Source organism: Callithrix jacchus, chromosome 11 (assembly GCF_049354715.1).
Source record: "Callithrix jacchus isolate 240 chromosome 11, calJac240_pri, whole genome shotgun sequence".
Classification (NCBI taxonomy): Eukaryota; Metazoa; Chordata; class Mammalia; order Primates; family Cebidae; genus Callithrix; species Callithrix jacchus.
Genome location: NC_133512.1, coordinates 109,753,596 through 109,774,423, shown reverse-complemented (window position 1 = coordinate 109,774,423; position 20,828 = coordinate 109,753,596). Strand labels below are relative to the sequence as shown.

The window sequence follows — 20,828 nt, the reverse complement described above, 5'->3', positions numbered from 1 at the left end:
GCCACCTTCTTATTGGGAACACACACACACACACACACACACAAACATACACACAGACATGCGCAAACATACACAGACACAGACACACACACACATACACACACACAAAGATTTTTTTAACTAAAAATTCTAAAGATACTTTCAACTAGTTCTCCTTGAGTAAAGAAAAGAGAAGACAGGCAAAAAAAAAGGAAGGCAGGAAATAAATGAAATGTCTTTCAAGTTTCTCGTTCTTCATTGGATAAAACAGCGCCCTTCACACGATTGATGGCCAAAACAGAGAAAGCCTTGAAGACTCAGAAAGTTGAAGAAACTTACAGAAAAGTCTTAAAGGAAACGCTGACCTTGAGCTTGAAACTCCACTTGGAAATCTAGTGGAAGATAGAGATTGCAAAACAAGGTTTTCTGGTAAAATAGAAAGAAATATTTAATCATAGAAGGTAAATAAGATCAGGATGAGAGCAATTAAGGTTTAGTGAGCAAGTATTACATGGTGACTGGGTTTTTTGCCTTCTTTTGAAAATGTGCTACCTGTATTGATTTTCTGAAAATATAGTGTTGAATGATGATTTTTCACAAGTAGTAATAGTTTTGTTATTTTTAAGTCTTATATTTATTAATAAAATAAAAATTATACTATTATCCCCATTTCTCATAAGTCTTTCAGAGGGCATGGGGTGACTTGGATGCAGGCACCACTGTCCCCTGGTAGAGAGTAAGTAACAATTTTCGGGTCCTTTGTTCTTGTTGTTGTTGTTGTTGTTTGTCTCACTCTGTTGCCCAGGCTGGAGGGCAGTGGTGAGATCTTGGCTCCCTGTAACCTCTGCCTTGTGGGTCCAAGAGATTCTCATGCCTCAGCCTCCTGAGTAGCCGGGATTATAGGCGCATGCCACTACACCTGGCTAATTTTTCATATTTATAGTAGAGAAGGGGTTTTGCCATGTTTACCAGGCTGATTCTAAACTCCTAATCTCAAGTGATCTGCCCATCTTGGCCTCCCAAAGTGCTGGGACGACAGGTGTGAGCCACCACACCCGGCCAGTAACAGCGTTTTTATGTTGAGGCTATTTCTTGAATATCTGCACAATTAAGTGCTACAAGAAGTGCCATCATATAACATGTGTACCATGAATATAAATAGAAAACAATTCTTTTTATGTGCTTCTATAGGTGAAGAAAGCCAAATGAATTCTTAACAATATGGTTACTGAGCAAATACCAATTCTCAACACAAAGGTAAAAGCTGTTTAAATACCTGAAAATCATTTCATGTATAATAAGATTATTAAATACAGAAGCAGCAGGCCTAACTAAGACTGTGGGCTCTCTGCCTATATATACAGTCAAAACTTTTAGCTTCTGCATATCTTCTTAACAAACTATCTACAAGTGACCCAACAAGATAGGCTATAGCACAGTTTCAGAGATGGTTTTTCCCTTAGAATTTCATAGATTTCTAGCAAATCAATGGTCCATGGCTTAACTCTAACATTTCTAGGGGGAATTTGATGACCCATATACAACTACTGACATCCAGTGTTTTTTAATATATAAACTCAGCAATTGTGTATTTAACCTAAGAGAAGGTAAAGGCAGGGAGGGCAGGCAGCATGAGGAATGAGCAAGGAGTTTTACTAAATTCAAAATGAAAACAAAGACATAACTAAAAGATCGCTTTCCTAGATCTTGAAAATGATCTAGGAAAAATTCTGGGGAAGCCCAGTCTGGGAAGGAAGGGAGGAAGAAAGGGAGGAAGGGAGAAAGGGAGGGAGGAAGGAGGAAAGGGGAGAAGGGGGGAAGGGAGGAAGGAAGGAAGGAGGGGAGGAGGAGGGGGGCAGGAGGAAGAAGAGAGGGAGGAAAAGAGTGAGGAAAAGAGGGAGGAAGGGAGGGAAACAGACAGAAAGAATCTTTCACCCCAGCTCCAAACTGAGTCCCAGATGCCAAAAGCTGGAACACTCTGAGAGCATTATCTAATGCTGTTCCTCAACATGTGTCACCAGAGAGAGATAGAAGTAACTGTTGGTAGTGAGTGAGGGCACCTGTGTTGCTGGCTGTTCTAGGGACCTCTGCATACTGTTATATTGACTCAATAAATGTATGGCAAAGCATGCCCTTGCTTTTCAGGCACCACAAGGAAGCCAGCCACTCAGTGCAAATAGGTAACCATGCATTACAGGCCACAAACAGGAGGAGCACCTTTGAGAGTCCCTCACTGTGACAGAGAACGACAAAAGGCTAAGCCCTGAAATGGCCTTAGGCATACAGCATGATATATAGGAAATACTCAAAGATGCCAAAAATTCCCTTCATTCTCCAGCCCCTTCTCCAACCCCAAACAGACACTTATTCACTAGTTGGAGTGAGACACACTATAAAATGAATATGTATTCTTAATATCTAGTCAATATTACCTTACCTCAAGTCAGTTTATTAACATGCCCGAGAAAGGAAAACTTCAGGAGGGATACCATGTGTGTAGAGGTAGAAATAGTGGGTCAGGCTAAGTCTGGACAATAGGATGCTACCCAGAGAGCCAAAACTGAATTGAAGCACCAGAGTAGGGAGGACCCCAAAATGGGAACATCAGGAAGGGAACAATTCACTGGCAGCCAGAAAGAGATGCAATGGGGATAGAGGCAAACCACTCAGCAGCTCTGCCAACCACCCGCTACGGGAGAAACCAACAGTCTTCCAGCGACCTGGGTCAAGAACAGGCTAACTATGTGCTTCCCTAAAACAAAACAAACAAAAACACATTTACCTGAACACATTTTACCACCCTAGGATCCCTCTCAATGATTTTCTGCTAGTCCAAGTAAATACATTCTCAAGTGGTCAGTGAAGAGGAATCATCTGTCTCACAAACAGTAATAACTCCTAAAAGAAGGATGTGGAACTGTACAATAAACAAGGAGAAAAAAAAAAAAACCTATATGTTCCCATGAGAGAAACCAAGGAACTGCTGAGTCTCCTGGACGTTTCTCCTCTTCCCAGCACAGTGAGGTTCCCAGACCATGCACATGCTCTGCGCTCTCCTCTCCAAGGTCTTCATGTTAAGCAAGGTAGGCCATGAGCAGACTCACTCATTGAGTAAAGGCATGGATGTTCTCCTCTTGCTCTTCTGTACCATGTTGGCCTGATTCCTCAGAGAGATCCGAATCATAGCTGGGGCCAACCTGCAGGGCTCCCCATCCACTTGCATGGGGATGGATTTGTAAGTTAAAAGCATGACTTCTCGACACTGGTGTAGCCTCTCTCCGTGGCCCCCAACTTGCAGGGCTGCCTATAAAAACAAGAGTCAAAGGAGAGCAAGGAGTTAGTTCTTATTACTTAAGAAAGTTGGAGGTCAGGTGAGGTGGCTCATGCCTATAATCCTAGCACTTTGGGAGGCCAAGGCGGGCGGATCACCTGAGATCAGGAATTGAGAGCAGCCTGGCCAACATGGTGAAAACTCATCTCTACTAAATATACAAAAAAGTTAGCTGGGTGTGGTAGCAGGTGCCTGTAGTCCCAGCTACTCGGGAGACTGAGGCAGGAGAATCGCTTGAACCTGGGAGATGGAGATTGTGGTGAACTGAGATCTCACGACTCCACTCCAGCTTATGCTAGATCTAATAAGTGAATTTAACAAAGTTACAAGACAGAGCCAATAAACAAATATATGTGTGTGTGTGTGTGTGTGTGTGTGTGTGTGTGGCCACACATATAGTTATTTCTACATACTAGCAATAAATGTAAAATTTAAATTACCGTTTAGCATAAAAATATTAACTACCTAGAAATAAATTTAACAAAAGTTGTGCACTAACCTGAAAATTGCACTAAAGCTACAAAACATTGCTGATGGAAATTAAACATCTAAATAAATGGAGAAATATACCATGTTCATGTTCATGGATTGGAACATTGATATTGTTAGTATTCTAATTTCTCCCAAAATTATCTACAATTTAAATTCAATTCCAATTAAAATTCTAATTTTTATGGATAATAACAGATTCTAAAACTTATATATAAATGCCAAAAGACCTAGAATAATTAAAACATTGTTAGAACAACAAAGCGATTCATATTGCCAGACTGAAGACTTACTGTACAATTAATTAAGACAGTGTGATATTGGCAATAAAGATAAACAAATCAATGAAACAGGATAGAATCCAGGTACCAAGCAAAAGCACCCAGGCAATTTTACAGAAAATGAAAGTTTATTCAACAAATAGTGCTGGAAAAAAAAACTGGATAACTGCGTCTTCTATGAATGAATATATATCTTACACAATACACAAAAATTAATTTGAAATGAATCACATATTTACACATAAAAGCTAAAATTATAAATCTTCAAGAAGAAATTATAGGAGAATGGCCTCCCAATCTTTCTGGAAGTAATCAAAGATTTCTTTGGAAGCACAGATTTCTTTGTGTTACAGAAAGCTCTAACACAAATTAAGCCCTTTTCATAATGTTGGATGTTTAAAACTTATGCTCAAAGCAAACACTAAAAACACAAAAAATGGAAAGTATAAACAAAAAGAATATATTTTTAATAAATAAATCTGTTGGAAGACTTGTATCCAGAATAAATCTCTTCTACTTCAACAATAAAAGATAAATAGGCCATTAAAATATACAAAAAACAGTTAATTTCTTTTTTAAAAAGACAGAGGTAAAAATAAAAATAAACTGTTCCTTACTCTCAAATGTTGTTGTTTGTAAGGACATAATTATCTGTTCCAGAATGTTATCTGAATAAAACATATATAATTCCTTAATTTCCTTCCAGGTATGGAAGTTTATTCTTTTCCCTGACTGTTTTATCAAGCATAATATTTAAACATCATTTATGTCTCTATCCATTAACCCATTTTCAACACCTGCTGGGCATTTAAATCACTTCTCAGAGCACAAGGGCAGGGCAGTTGCATGCCACCTGGAATGCAGCCGGCTGGCCTTTGGTGACCCTGGCACCTCAAGGGGCTCCAGCACCCCCCCTCCGCCACAGTCATGGGGACTCAGGAACTCTGTCTAGTAAATCCCTTCTCATCCAGAAACTCTCCATACCACTCTTAGGCAAGTAAAGAGTATGAATTTCTAAAAAGCAATTCTATAATTTTTATTAAGAGGCTTTAAAATGCTTATGTCATTGAATCAGTAATCTCCTTAGGATTTGCCATAAGAAAATAATTTGAAATGTGAAGAGAGGTTTACAAACAATTAGGTTAATTACAGGACTGTCTGCAATACAAAATATCAGAAACCTAAAAGCTTCATAAAGGAAACTTTGCATAAAAGAATAAATATGCATAAATTAGGATACATGTATACAATAAAAAACTAGGTAGCCATTTGTAGTATGGGTTTTCCTTAAAATATAGTTTCATGTGTTTTTTAAAATGTAAAAGTAAAGCAATTGGAAAGAAATATATCAAATATAAATAGCTATTTATGGGTCATAAAATTGAAACTGATATTTTTACTTTAGTTCTTATGTATATTATCAAAATAAACAAACATTTAATATTCCTTTTCTTCTTAAAACAAAGATATATGGTAAGTATAAAACTTCAACCCTGAGAATTTCTCCATGTACTTTTTGCTTACTGAATAACCTCTTGCTTTCCTAATTCATAACTATAAAGAAAAATGCACTTTTAATTTCAATTAACAAAAATAAAGCTGGCCATGCTTTCTTTAAAGTTTACAAGACTGAAATCTTTGGATTTCATACTGAATGGCAAATTAGGTTCCCAATTCCTCTAACTGAATAATGCTTTGAACTGTCTTGAGAAGTTTTAAATTATTTAGAAACAAACTCAACATGAAAGGGCCTTCGAAACTATAATGGCAGAAAATTGTGGCAGAAATAAATACAAATTACAATGTCTGATCATGGTCTTTATAAAATCCAGAAAGGTAATCAGGTTACCCAGCACCCAGTCATCTTAATTAGTAAGAATGCATTTCAACCAGTAAAATGAATTGAAGACTTCTGCTTTGAAATTTGCAATTACAAGATAAAGAGTCTAAAAGAAACAGTCTTTTTTCACATTTCAGTAATTCTATTTCAAAGCTCTCTTATTAAAGTGCCACTCTGAATTTTCTATTTTTTGGATTTTACTTAAATCATAAGCAATGTACAAATATATTTTGTTGGTGTATTTCGTGATTTTAAAAGTTTATAGTCTTTAATTACTTCACACATAACAATTTCTAGGAAAATAGTTTGTTTCTAAAAAGCTTGACCTACTAGTTATGTTTTTAATTATATAGCAGCTACATTAAATATGCAAAAGTATATACACATATATCCAAATAACTACATTCTTCTGTTTATGTAATAATCTTAAACAAATGTTTGAATTTTCAAATAATTTACCTTCTTAGAAATATAATCAAGATACTAGTTCAAGAAATGTACAATTGAAGACTGCAAATTAGATTCTTTCATCCTGAATAAAAAAATACAACACTGTACTACTATGTGAGTAGCAAGTAGTAAGATAAAATGTGTCTGAAAATAGAGAAATATAGACCAGTATACATTTAGAGAGCATAGGATGTTCAAAACATCCAGCTCGACAGGGGGAGGGGCAGCCACCATTGCAGAAGCCGACCTAACTTTCATGAGTAAATAAAAGACGCAGATACTCCAATGGACCCTTGGCAGCCCAGCAGCGCCTCTGCAGGCAGACAAAGGAAAGGCCTCCTCCCCAAGCAGCTACCTGAGATCAAAACTATATAAATCCAATGAGATGGGATAAAACCAGCACAAGAAGAATGAGACCATCAAAAACCAGAACACCTCTCCCCCACCATGAGATCACAACTCCTCACCAACAAGGGAACAAAGCTGGACGGAGAACGAATCTGATGAACTGACAGAAGCAGGCTTCAGAAGGTGGATAATAACAAACTTCTCTGAGTTAAAGAAACATGTTCTAACCCAATGCAGAGAAACTAAAAACCTTGAAAAAAAGTTAGACAAAATGCTAACTAGAATAACCAGCTTTAGAAGAACATAAACGATTTGATGGAGCTGAAAAACACAGCACAAGATCTTCATGAAGCATACACAAGTTTCAATAGCCAAATAGATCAAGCAGAAGAAAGGATATCAGAGATCGAAAATCAACTCAATGAAAGAAAACAAGAAGACAAGACAAGGTCTTTATGTGAAAAGGCCTAATCTATGCTTGATCACTGTACCAGAAGATGGCAGGGAAAATGAATCCAAGCTGGAAAACACTCTTCAGGACATTATCCAGGAGAACTTCCCTAACCTTGCAAGGCAGGCCAACATTCAAATACAGGATACAGAGAACACCACAATGACTCCTCTAGAAGAGCAACCACAAGGCACTTAATCGTTAGATTCACCAGGATTGAAACGAAGGAAAAAATACTAAGGCAGTCAGAGAGAAAGGTCAGGTCACTTACAAAGGGATGCACATCAGACTTATGGCAGATCTCTCGGCAGAAACCCTACAAGCCAGAAGATAGTGAGCGCCAATATTCAACATCCTTAAAGAAAAGAACTTTCAACCCAGAATTTCACATCCAGCCAAACTAAGCTCCATAGGTGATGGAGAAATGAAATCCTTTATGGACAAGCAATTGCTGTGAGATTTTGTCACTACCAGACCTGTCCTACAAGAGCTCCTGAGGGAAGCACTAAACACAGAAAGGAAAAACCGGTACCAGCCACTGCAAAAAAAGAACCAAATGGTAAAGACCAATGACGCAACGAAGATATTATACCAACCAAAGGGCAAAACAACTAACTAGCAATAAAATGGCAGGATCAAATTCACACATAATACTAACAATAAATGTAAATGGACTAAATGCCCTAATCAAAAGACACAGACTGGCAAATTGGATAAAAAGCCAAGAACCATCAGTGTGCTATATTCAGGAGACCCATCTCATGTGCAAAGACATACATAGACTCAAAATAAAGGGATGGAAGAAGATTTACCAAGCCAATGGAGAGCAAAAAAAAGCAGGGGTAGCAATCCTAGTCTCTGATAAAATGGACTTTAAACCAACAAAGATTAAAAGAGACAAGGACACTACATAATGGTAAAAGAATCAATACAACAAGAAGAACTAACTATCCTAACTATATATGTACCCAATACAGGAGCACCCAGATACATAAAGCAAGTCCTTAATGACCTACAAAGAAACTTACACTCCTGTACAATAATAGTGGGAGACTTTAACACTCCACTGTCGATATTGGACAGATCAGTGAGACAGAAAATCAACAAGGAAATCCAGGACTTGAATGCGGATCTGGACCAAGCAAACTTAATAGACATTTGCAGAACTCTTAACCCCAAATCCACAGAATATACATTCTTCTTAGCACCACACTGCACTTACTCTAAAATCGACCACATAATTGGAAGTAAATCACTCCTCAGCAAATGCAAAAGAATGGAAATCATAACAGTCTCTCAGACCACAGGGCAATCAAATTAGAACTCAGGATTAAGAAACAAACTCAAAACCATACAACTTCATGGAAAATGACCAACTGGCTCCTGAATGTCGACTGAATAAACAATGAAATGAAGGCAGAAATAAAGATGTTCTTTGAAACCAATGAGAATGAACATATATCGTACCAGAATCTCTGGGACACATTTAAAGCAATGTCTAGAGGGAAATTCATAGCAATAAATGCCCATATGAGGAGCAAGGGAAGGTCTAAAATCGACACTTTATCATCAAAATTGAAAGAGTTAGAGGAGCAAGATCAAAAAAACTCAAAAGCTAACAGAAGACAAAAAATAACTAAGATCAGAGCAGAACTGAAGGAGATAGAGATACAAAAAAACCCTTCAAAAAATCAAAAAATCCAGGAGCTAGTTTTTTGAAAAGATCAACAGAACAGATAGACTGCTAGCCAGACTGATAAAAAAGAAAAGAGAGAAGAATTAAATAGATGCAATAAAAAACGATAAAGGGGACATCACCACTGATTCCGCAGAAATACAAACTACCATCAGAGATTACTACAAACAACTCTATGCACACAAATCAGTAAATCTGGAAGAAATGGGTAAATTCCTGGACACTTGCACTCTCCCAAGACTAAACCAGGAAGAAGTTGAAACCCTGAAGAGACCAATAACAAGGACTTAAGTTGAGGCAGCAATTAATAGCTTACCAACTAAAAAAAGCCCAGGTCCAGACAGGTTTACAGCTGAATTCTACCAGATGTACAAAGAGGAGCTGGTACTGTTCCCTCTGAAACTATGCCAAACAATACAAAAAGAGGGAATCCTCCCCAACTCATTTTATGAGACCAACATCATCCTAATACCAAAACTGGGCAGAGACACAACTAAAAAAGAATACTTCAGGCTAATACCCATGATGAACATTGACACAAAAATCTTCAATAAAATACTGGCAAACAGAATACAACAGCAAATCAAAAAGCTTATTCATTCAAGTAGGCTTCATCCAGGGGATGCAAGGCTGGTTCAACATCCATAAGTCTATATACATAATCCATCATATAAACAGAACCAAAAACAAAAACTACATGATTATCTCAATAGATGCAGAGAAGGCCTTCGACAAAATTCAACAGCCCTTTATGCTAAAATCACTCAATAAACTAGGTATCGATGGAACATATCACAAAATAATAAAAGCTATTTATGACGAACCCACAACCAATATCATACTGAACTGGAAGGTCAAAAACTGGAAGCATTCCCTTTGAAATCTGGCACAAGACAAGGATGCCCTCTCTCACCACTACTATTCAATATAGTATTGAAAGTTCTAGCCAGAGCAATCAGGAAAGAAAAATAAACAAAGAGTATTCAATTAGGAAGAGAGGAAGCCAAATTGTCTCTATTTGCAGATGACATGATTATATATTTAGAAGACCCCATCGTCTCAGCCCAAAATCTCCTGAAGCTGATAAGCAAATTCAGCAAAGTCTCAGGATACAAAATCAATGTGCAGAAATCACAAGAATTTCTATATACTAAAACAGACAAACAGCCAAATCAAAAGTGAACTCCCACTCACAATTGCTACAAAGAGAATAAAATACCTCGGAATATAATTAACAAAGGATGTAAAGGACCTCTTCAAGGAGAACTACAAACCACTGCTCAATGAAGTAAGAGAGGACACAAACAGATGGAAAAACATTCCATGCTCATGGTTGAGAATAATCAACATCATGAAAATGGCCATACTACCCAAAGTAATTTATAGATTCAACACTATCCCCATCAAGCTTCCAATGACCTTCTTCACAGAACTGGAAAAAAACACTTAAAATTTCGTATGGAACCAAAAGAGAGCCTGCATAACCAAAACAATCCTAAGCAAAAAGAACAAAGCTGGAGGCATCATGCTGCCTGACTTCAAACTATACAAGGCCACAGTAATCAAAACAGCATGGTACTGGTACCAAAACAGAGACATAGATCAATGGAACAGAACAGAGGCCTTGGCAGCAACACCACACATCTACAACCATCTGATCTTTGACAAACCTGACAAAAACAAGCAATGGGGAAAGGATTCCCTGTTTAATAAATGGTGTTGGGAAACTGGCTAACCATGTGCAGAAAGCAGAAACTGGACCCCTTCCTGACACCTTACACTAAAATTAACTCCAGATGGATTAAAGACTTAAACATAAGACCTAACACCATAAAAATCCTAGAAGAAAATCTAGGCAAAACCATTCAGGATATAGGCGTAGGCAAGGACTTCATGGCTAAAACACCAAAAGCAGTGGCAACAAAAGCCAAAATAGACAAATGGGATCTAATTAAACTCCAGAGCTTCTATACAGCGAAGGAAACAATCATTAGAGCAAACCGACAACCAACAGAATGGGAAAAAATTTTGCAATCTACCCATCTGACAAACGGCTAATATCCAGAATCTACAAAGAACTAAAACAGATTTACAAGAAAAAAAGCAAACAAGCCTATTTAAAAGGATATGAACAGACACTTTACAAAAGAAGACATACATGAGGCCAACAAACATATGAAAAACTGCTCATCATCACTATTCATTAGAGAAATGCAAATGAAAACCACATTGAAATACCATCTCAGGCCAGTTAGAATGGCGATCATTAAAAAATCTGGAGACAATAGATGCTGGAGAGGATTTGGAGAAATAGGAACACTTTTACATTGTTGGTGGGAGTGCAAATTAGGGCAACCATTGTGGAAGACAGTGTGGCAATTCCTCAAGGCCTTAGAAATAGAAATTCCATTTGACCCAGCAATCCCATTACTGGGTATATATCCAAAGGACTATAAATCGTTCTACTATAAGGACACATGCACACGAATGTTCATTGCAGCACTGTTTACAATAGCAAAGACCTGGAACCAACCCAAATGCCCATCGATGATAGACTGGACTGGGAAAATGTGGCACATATCCACCATGGAATATTATGCAGCAATCAAAAACGATGAGTTTGTGTCCTTTGTAGGGACATGGATGAATCTGGAGAACATCATTCTCAGCAAACTGACACAAGAGCAGAAAATGAAATACCACATATTCTCACTCATAGGTGGGTGATGAAAAATGAGAACACATGGACACAGGGAGGGGAGTACTACACACTGGGGTCTATTGGGGGAAATGGGGGAGGGACAGTGGAGGGGGGAGCTGGGGAGGGATAGCCTAGGGAGAAATGCCAAATGTGGGTGAAGGGGAGGAAGGCAGAATATACTGCCATGTGTGTACCTATGCAACTATCTTGCAAGTTCTGCACATGTACCCCAAAACCTAAAATGCAATAAAAAAAATAATAATAATATCTATTTACATATTTTAAAAAAATATTTAACTAACTCCCCAAGAATGCTGAATAATGTAAACACTCCTAGATCAGTGCTGTGATGATCTGGCCCTTACTCACTTCTTTAGCACCACCTGAGATCACTCTTTTCACCTACATTGAAACTACTTATAGTTCCCACAAAGCACTATGATTCCTCCTACTTCCAAATGTTTGTAAATTTTCCTTTTTCCAGAATGCCAAGTTCCATTCTTCTTCTCCTGGTAAAATTCAGTCAGTCATATCACACGTTGCCACCTGCATGCTGCAGGCTCCCTGTTGCGGACTGGCCACCCACACTGGAGTGATGGGTATCCACCATTTACTGCCTGTGCTGTGCTGCCTCTCCAGCCTTCCCTGTCCATTTTTCTGCCCTTTGAGGCTGACTCATTTGGACTGCATCAGAGGCTCATGTATCTTCTGCTTCTGGTTAGACTTCTCCAGATACAGCCACCAGCAGAAGATCTGGAGATCAAGGTGAAGAGGGAAGTCGCTGTATTTATGTTCCTGGCTTGCTCCCTGCCAGGTGAGCACAGGTTTGGTTGCTTCCTCTTTGTAAATATCACTCCTATCAGGTAACCCTTTCCAAGTAGTTCTCTTTCTGGTACTGGTGATTGCTTCTTTGCCTTTTTATCTTCAGCTCAAGAATTGGTTTCTCATAAACCTAGTACACTATTTGCAAAAGAGCCCTCCATCCAACTTTCCACTAATTACCCAGTTTCAGAATTACTCCTGTATAATGAGTGTAATATTCTAATTATTACAGTAAATATATGAATTAATATAATAAGAATTATACTAATTATACATTTGTTTAAAAAAATCCACCAAAACCAGAAAGGGCTATAAGAAGAACCAGATATAGATTTAGCCTGAGAAGTCATAGAAGAAACAGTTGAAGAATATTTTAGAGAGACAGCACATGTGCAATGGCTTGGTGGTACAAAAGAAGCAAGAGGTTCGATGCTCTGCTTCACTTGTCAGCTACTTGAGTTGGAAAGCAAAGATGAGAGCAGGAAAGGATAGAGAACCAGACAGAACCTCTATTTTACAGGCTAAGTAAGGACAGAGATTTTGATCCTAAGAGCAATGGGGAAATATGGAATATTCCCCTTGGCCTTACAGACATAGGTAAGAGATCATCATCTCGCAAACAATCCCTCAGAGCCTTCTACCACACAGGCAGGACTAGGAGGCTCTGGTGCATGACAGACACTCAATAAATGTTCACTAGATCAGTGAACAAAGAACAAGTAAACCATGTATAGACAGTTTAGAGAGTTTTTTCCATCATATATGGGCATGACTTTGTCACCTCCAAGAATTCTTCCTTGCCTATACCCTTCCTGAACTTATCCTATTTGTTCTTGGCTTGTGTCTTCACTTGCAATAAACATAAAAAGTGCTGGAGATAAGCAGCTATATGTGTGTTACAACATTGGAAAGTAAGTCAATCCCAGTCCAATCTTTTCTACCATGACAACTATTTTAGTCTAGAGATGATTTAACAAGGACCATCACAAAATCACGTGATGAAGATTCTTGCCATAAGCACAATAGATTTTTCTGTTAAACTTCACTAATTCAAGGTGGTTGAGGAAGAATTATTTGGAATTGACAAGATAAGTAAAAAAGAGACCTATTTTGCTTTGTTTAGAACAAGAAATACAACATTCTTTCTTTCATGCATAAGGTTCAGCACAAACCATGTGCCAACCAAAGGTGACAAGCAGAAGCTTTGCTTTTATTTGCATTACAAATTCATTATGGCCTGATTTACACACAAATAACTAAGCATAATTTTAACTGAGGGCATCATTTAATAATAAGTAGAAATGCACAGCTAAACCCTGCTTGAAAATAGACTTACACTATAAATTTCCTTCCTTAATGCAAGCAAACAAAATTAAAATAAAGGTGATCTCAATAGTGTGACAACTGAGTATTCACTAGTATCACAATAATGGTGTCTTTGTATATTCAGATTTTTGTGATAATAGAGATGTCCATCTCATTCATAAGTAAGATGGATATCCACAAGTTGCTACAGTTCTATGTTTCCTTTTTACCTCAATACAAAAGTCCTTAGGGAACCAAAAAAGTATAAAATGCTATGGCTTCTGTGCCAATTCGCCAATGCTGGGATGTTTCCATGGTGTAATTTATTTTTTTTCTTTGAGACAGTTTTGCTCTTGTAGCCCAGGCTGGAGTGCAATGGCATAATTTCGGCCGCCTACTGGGTTCGAGTGATTATCCTGCATCAGCCTCCCCGTAGCTGGGATTACAGGCATGTGCACCATGGCTGGCTAATTTTTGTATTTTTAGTAGAGGCAGAGTTTTGCCATGTTGATCAGGCTGGTCTCAAACTCCTGACCTCAGGTGATTCACCCACCTTGGCATCACAAAGTACTGAGATTACAGGCATGAGCCACTGCACCCAGCCCAGTGTAATGTTTTTAATTAGCATGAAAACTTTTTATTCTGGTAAAAAATTAATCAGGAAAAATAAAAAGTGATACTTATTTATTCTTGAGGTTCAAACAAAGGTGCATCGGTTTCCTTAGTGACATAAATGATGACTTTTTCTGTTTTTTCCTAAGCAACTCTATAATTTATAAAGTTTGTAATTTGACAAAGCAGGAGAAAAAGCTATACTATAGTCCTGTGAACTGAATAGACTCTGTGACTACATTATAGTTCATCAATATATTTCAATACATAAATTTCCTTTTAATTATTTAATATGTACATTTTATTTTAATTATGTGACATATGTAGTCTGTGACTATATACATTACATAAAATACATTTCATTTTAATAAAAGAGTTGTGTTGCTCACCAAAGAGGCCATGGTAAATCCAATGACTTCAATATAGCCATCATCATGACGCTGAGGTTCAAAATCGTGGTGATCTCCTGGGTTTCCCCAGGGCATTGTGCCAGCACAATATCTGCAAGAGAAGATTAGAGACAGAAGTATGTCCCATCCTTCTGACGACTACCATGAGGAGTTAGTCTGAAGTTAGACCTAATGTTTATTAAACATAAAAACATTTTTCCATTCTTGGTACACACCTTCCAATAGAAAAGAAAAAACACTTCTTATCATCTACAAAATACCAAGCTGTGAAAATGGGCCATATTTTTGCAACAAAAGTATCCTGTGGTATCCAACTTTCTCCTCATTCATTATTTATAATATTTCTCACTATGATTCCTGTATGTCTGTTTTCCATGATACATCAAGAATTGTCTATAGATGGCTTCCGAATTTGGCCTTAAAGGAAGACATATGCACGCCAGTAGAAAATAGACAGACAAATGAAGTGGGAAGCAGTTACCATTAATACATAAGTAAAATACTCACAGGGGCCAGGAGCAGTGGCTCACACCTATAATCCCAGCACTTTGTGAGGCTGAGACAGGCAGATCATGAGATCAGGAGTTTGAGACCAGCCTAGCCAGTATAATGACACCCTGTCTCTACTAAAACTACAATAATTAGCCAGGCATGGTGGCACATGCCTGTAGTCCTAGCAACTCAGGAGGCTGACGCAGTAGAATCACTTGGACCCAAGAGGCATAGGTTGTGGTGAGCCAAGATTGTGCCACTGCACTCCAGCATGGGCAACAGAGCGAGACTCTGTCTCAGAAAAAAAAACAAAACAAAAAGAAGTACTCACAAGACAGAGTGGAGAAGGGATGAAATATAGATAAGAAATTAGAAAGTGAAGGGGAAACTGAAGAAATTGGAGAAATAGAGGAAGGAGAATACAGATGGGAAAGAGGGAGGAGCAAGAAAGAGGGGGGAAGGACAAGATAGAGAAATTTAAAAGCAAAGAAATGAACAATGCTTTCTGAGAATCAAGGCCTTCTACTTCAATTAAGCTGCAAATATTTATGGAATAAAATTGTAACTGACTATACTGAGCACTGCCAAGAATAATCAGGAGACTATGATATGTTTTCCCAGCCACAGATTTACATACAACTCTCATGTCAATTAAATTCAGTCTAAATACAACGTATTTGCAAATTTTGTGTCTGAGTTGTTTGGCAGGCAAATAAATGGTTATAGATCCATCCCTTCTAAAATCTTGGCCTCAAGGCCTAGACCATAATTTATGACACTGAAATAATATGTTTATTTTGAGTCCAGCTATCTTAAATATCCCTTTCTCCTGAGGTGCGTAATGGCACCAATGGGAATTGACATCCTGGCTAGAAAATAGGATTCGAACTGTTGCTATTTTTTCAAAGCAATCATCTGGCAACAATTTTGAATGAATTCCAACTCAAATCAGACTGGATGGTTTTTATCAGTTTTTAGGAAACTAAGAACAAAAATAATTTTTGAATTATCTCATTGTTAGAGGGGGAAGAGGAGAAGAACAGTAATTTAGAAATAAATTACGATGTTCCAGTCAAGAGGGGTGCCTGGGTGCCTGGGTTTCTTAAAGATGGATAAGTATAGACAATGCATGTCACATGACACACAAAACCACCTACCACAAAGAACACTAAATCAACCAAATCGGAAAATGAATTAGCAAGCCTAGAAATCTTTAATAACCCATTTAAATAACTGATCTTCATTGTTTACAGCTAAAACTTTTCTGTTATGAAACCAGTTAACCTCAAGTCAGAGTTCACATCAAACCAAGGAAACAATACAAACAGAGCTTACCTGGGTATATTTAAAAATACTATACACTGGAACTTCAGTTCCTGAATCTTTGGGGTGAGATCTGTTCCATCACACTGAAACAATGAAAGCAGAAAAAGGGGCTTGAAGTACTCACAAGTCTAAAAAATTATCAAAGATAACTAGTTTGACAATAGTAGCCACCATGGTCTCTTTCTCCTTGCTCTAGCTCTGCTTAAGTGATTGCCGGTCACGATTAAAAATATATTCTGGTTATAGTTTTACTAGAACCACAGTACGAAGTTTGATTTTGTTTGCAGTGAATATAAGAACAAACCCTCCATTTGACTAAAATGATTTTTTCTCTGGTCTCACCATCAAAAGAAATATTATCATTCTTAACATTGGATGATTCTTAGTTATCTAGGCTAATGGAGTCAATATTAAAAGATTTATGAACACTTAAAAGAATGAAAAGAAAAACCTCAAGTTAAAGCAGTAGTATTTGCCACCATCATTATCTGATTCCAACAAGTCACAAATAAAATGATTTTCTTTTTTTGAGACAGTTTTTATTATCAAAATGTTAATTATTTTGAAGACTTTTTTTTTTTTTTTTTTGAGATGGAGTTTTGCTCTTGTTACCCAGGCTGGAGTGCAATGGCGCGATCTTGGCTCACCGCCACCTCCACCTCCTGGGTTCAAGCAATTCTCCTGCCTCAGCCTCCCAAGTGGCTGGGACTACAGGCACGCACCACCATGCCCAGCTAATTTTTGTATTGTTAGTAGAGACGGGATTTCACCACGTTGACCAGGATGGTCTCAATTTCTTGACCTCGTGATCCATCGGCCTCAGCCTCCCAAAGTGCTGGGATTACAGACATGAGCCACCACACCCAGCCTGAAGACTTTTTTTAAAAAAGTATATGTACCACAAACTTTCGAAAATATATCTGTTATAAACTAGTATTATCATCATTTGTGATTTGTTCTTACAAATTTAATCTCGTACAGACTTTGGACTTCTAAGATTCACTGCCTTCCTGGAGTTTAGACATGGCCTTGGGAATCAAGGGTAACAGGCCAGTTTGGCCTCAGCAACACTTGTACGTGGCTTTCCTGATCGGTTAGCACTTCCTGCAAGGTTATCATCATTTGATAAATCAAGGAAAAATCTTTCATGTTCCTTTCTCATTTCCCACTGGTGACAAATGTCAAAAGAGAGTAACTCTCATCATAACCAAAGACTTTTTCCAACATCAAAGGTATAAAGCCTGCGCTCATATTGGCTTTCCTCATACCCTTAACACAGAATTTCCCCGTTACTTTCTCATTTGGAGAGAGGAGCAAAGCACTCCCAAGCTCCCTGAAAATTTTCAAAGAGTTCTTTAGGATCTGTTTCAATCTAAATATAATGGTTTTGCTAGTGGTCAAGTTGTCTCGAGCACTTGCATTTTTTTTTCCCCAGTTGATTTCAATACAGCCTAATTTTCATGAGTATTCTCGAAGAATTGGTTCCAAGAAATCTTACAATTTTAAACAAACTACTTTCAAATTGAGTTAGTAATCAAATTCTAGACATTAAAGGTATTTTTCTAGTACTCTCAACTACTAAGCGAACATAACATCTGCCAACTTATTTAAGAGCTTGAAATGAGTTTATAAATGACTATGCCAATTTATAAAAAAAAAAGTAGACATTGTAAATGTCAAAGTTGCATGTTGTAAGCAACTAGAACTTCCAAAACCTAGGATGTGATACATTAATAGTATACAAAGCATTATGGTTGCATTGCAGAAAGATTATAATAAATATTATTGCATTTAGAACAAAATTCATTTTTAAATTTTCTACTTTTTCTTCCTGGGAAACATGTTGGTGATTCTGGGAACTCATCAAATCATATGAAAATGCATGCCTTACAAAGTATACTGCTTTTCAGAGTTTTTTTTTTAATATACTATTGCAATGAACTGTATAATTCCTTTAGAATAGCAGTTTTCAACTTTTTCCCAACTTTACATACAAAGGCACATACTTTCATGCAAAATATGTTCCTTTGTATAAGCTCATATACTGATTAATAACAAGAAGAAAATAGGGAAAGTGGAACAAATAATGCTATATATAGGTTTTTACTGTCATTTTGTATTTTCTCAGTCTAGTATTCAAATACATATTTTATATCTCTATGAGACATTATTAGCTATTACATTAGAAACACTTCACCCTATAAGAAAGAAATCACAGTCTGTTGTTGTGTATACATCCAATAACTCTCACTAACCTTCCATCCTTTTCATCTCACACTCAGGAAAACATAGAATGATGTCATTGCAAAAATATCCTTGTGTCCCTCTGTGTCACAGTACAGTGGTCAAAAACCGTTGCCTCAAAGACATGTCTTGTTATGCCTACTTGGCAGATGAAGAAAGCAAACTCCTCTGAAAGGTTAAATAATTTCCCCAAAGTCATATACCAAGCAAAGGTAGACCTAGCTAAATCCCAAATGTTCATACCTAGTTTCTAATGACTTTTTCCTCCTCCTAAGAGAAGATGTAACTTATATAAATATTCTACCTTTAAATATTTCATATATAGCCTGATATCAAATCTTTCCTAGTTATTTGCTGCCATTTTAGCCTCTCTGCAAGCATCTTTTAGACTCTACTATAAAGTCACCCATGCATGAGACATGCATTATCAAGGCTACTACTGCCAGATACGAGAGAGAAAACTCTCTAGCAGTTAGGAAGTGTACAGAGTTTGAGATCAATCCGGTGACTTGAATGGTGCCCTGCCATTCCATTTACTGGGAGCACTCACTGGGTCTCCTGGCAGGTATTATGGATGTGCCTTTAAATGTAAAATATACTCGAAAGTGTGTTTAATTGTGACTAGGCTGCAGGCAGCTAAAGAAATAGGGAAAGTTTAATGTAAGGTTGCTGCTACTTAAATTTAATAGCTACAATTTTATCAAAATAATAATCCTCATAGTTCAACGGACCCCATGTATTCTTGTATCTAGCTTTAAGAAGGCAAAACTTCAGTTTCAAGAGTCTCCACCACTAGAAGATATTTGCTTTTTATTTTTATTGTATGAGAACTTAAACATCTGAAAGGGATGATGCCAAGGGTTGTTAATAGCAGTGGTAAAGGGCTTTGTCTCTTGTTTCAACTGATTTAGGAGATTCACATCTTATACATGCTTTACTGGTGATTTCTCACTTTATTTTTATATTTTCGTGATCCTTATATTTCTTTATATTCTCATTAGCTTAAGATCATATATTTTTCTCTGTTTCCATGTATATATTTTGTTCCATTCTCACTTGTCAAAATTATTATTATTTTAGACAGAGTCTCCCTTTGTTCCCCAAAATGGAGTACAGTGGCACAATCTTGGCTCACTGCAAACTCTGCCTCCCGAGTTTAAGCGGTGATCCTGCCTCAGCCTCCTGAGTAGCTGGGACTACAAGTGCACGCTGCCATACCTGCTCATTTTTGCATTTTAGTAGAGATAGGGTTTTACCATGTTGCCCAGCTGATCTCAAATTCCTGAGCTCAGGCAATCCACCCTCCTGGGCCTCCTAAAGTGATGGGATTACAGCCATGAGCCACGGCATCCAGTCCATCAAAATTATTCTTATTCTTTACTTATGCCATGATAAACTCAAGCATTGCTATATTCTCATCCCCTCTTCTCCATCTATATATGTTTTTCCCTTTCTTTCTCATTCTGTCGTTTACTTACACAACTATGTGCAACAAAGTCATGTGAGCTCCTTCTTTAACTTGGTTTACTACAAGAAAACATTTAAGTCTTTCTCAATACCTGATTTTACTCTATTTTTGAATGTGTCACCTACAGAAAGATAAATTTCTCTCTCCCTTGCCCCCAAGCGGTATATTTCCAAAACCTGATATAGATACCCAGGAAGAAACAGCACACAGAAAAATAATCCAACCAGTGGTGAGGAACCTTGACCGGTGAAAGAGTGAGTCTCCATAAAACAATGAAATCAACACTTTCTTCTAACACAGAGACTCCTCAGACTATCCTGGAATAAAGATACTTGTTTGGAGAGTATTGATTTATTCTTCAAGATCCAGCTAACAGCGTATTTTTGATAAAGGTCTTCCTGACCCCACCATAGCCAGTTATCACTTCTGCCTTTGTGCCACAGCCATATTGTATACACAGTTGAATGACATTTATTTCATTTTTCTGAAGTGACTTACATGACCTTCTTTACAACTGAACTGGGAGTTTCTTCAGAAGTAAAACTAGTCTTTTCATTTCTCTTCATCCTCAGCAACTAAGACA

At 37.5% G+C, this 20,828-nt stretch overlaps 1 protein-coding gene across 17 annotated transcripts in view; it reads right to left on the bottom strand.

Annotated features, from left to right (window-relative positions):
* DGKI (diacylglycerol kinase iota) overlaps positions 1 to 20,828 on the bottom strand; it is a 448,494-nt gene that overhangs the window by 159,998 nt on the left and 267,668 nt on the right. For all 17 annotated transcript variants that reach the window (XM_035254659.3, XM_035254662.3, XM_035254663.3 and 14 more), the window contains 3 exons: positions 16,543 to 16,616; positions 14,695 to 14,806; positions 3,084 to 3,283 (listed from right to left, as the gene is read on the bottom strand). In XM_035254659.3, the coding sequence (XP_035110550.1) occupies positions 3,084 to 3,283; positions 14,695 to 14,806; positions 16,543 to 16,616 (386 nt within the window). The remainder of the gene's footprint in view (positions 1 to 3,083; positions 3,284 to 14,694; positions 14,807 to 16,542; positions 16,617 to 20,828) is intronic.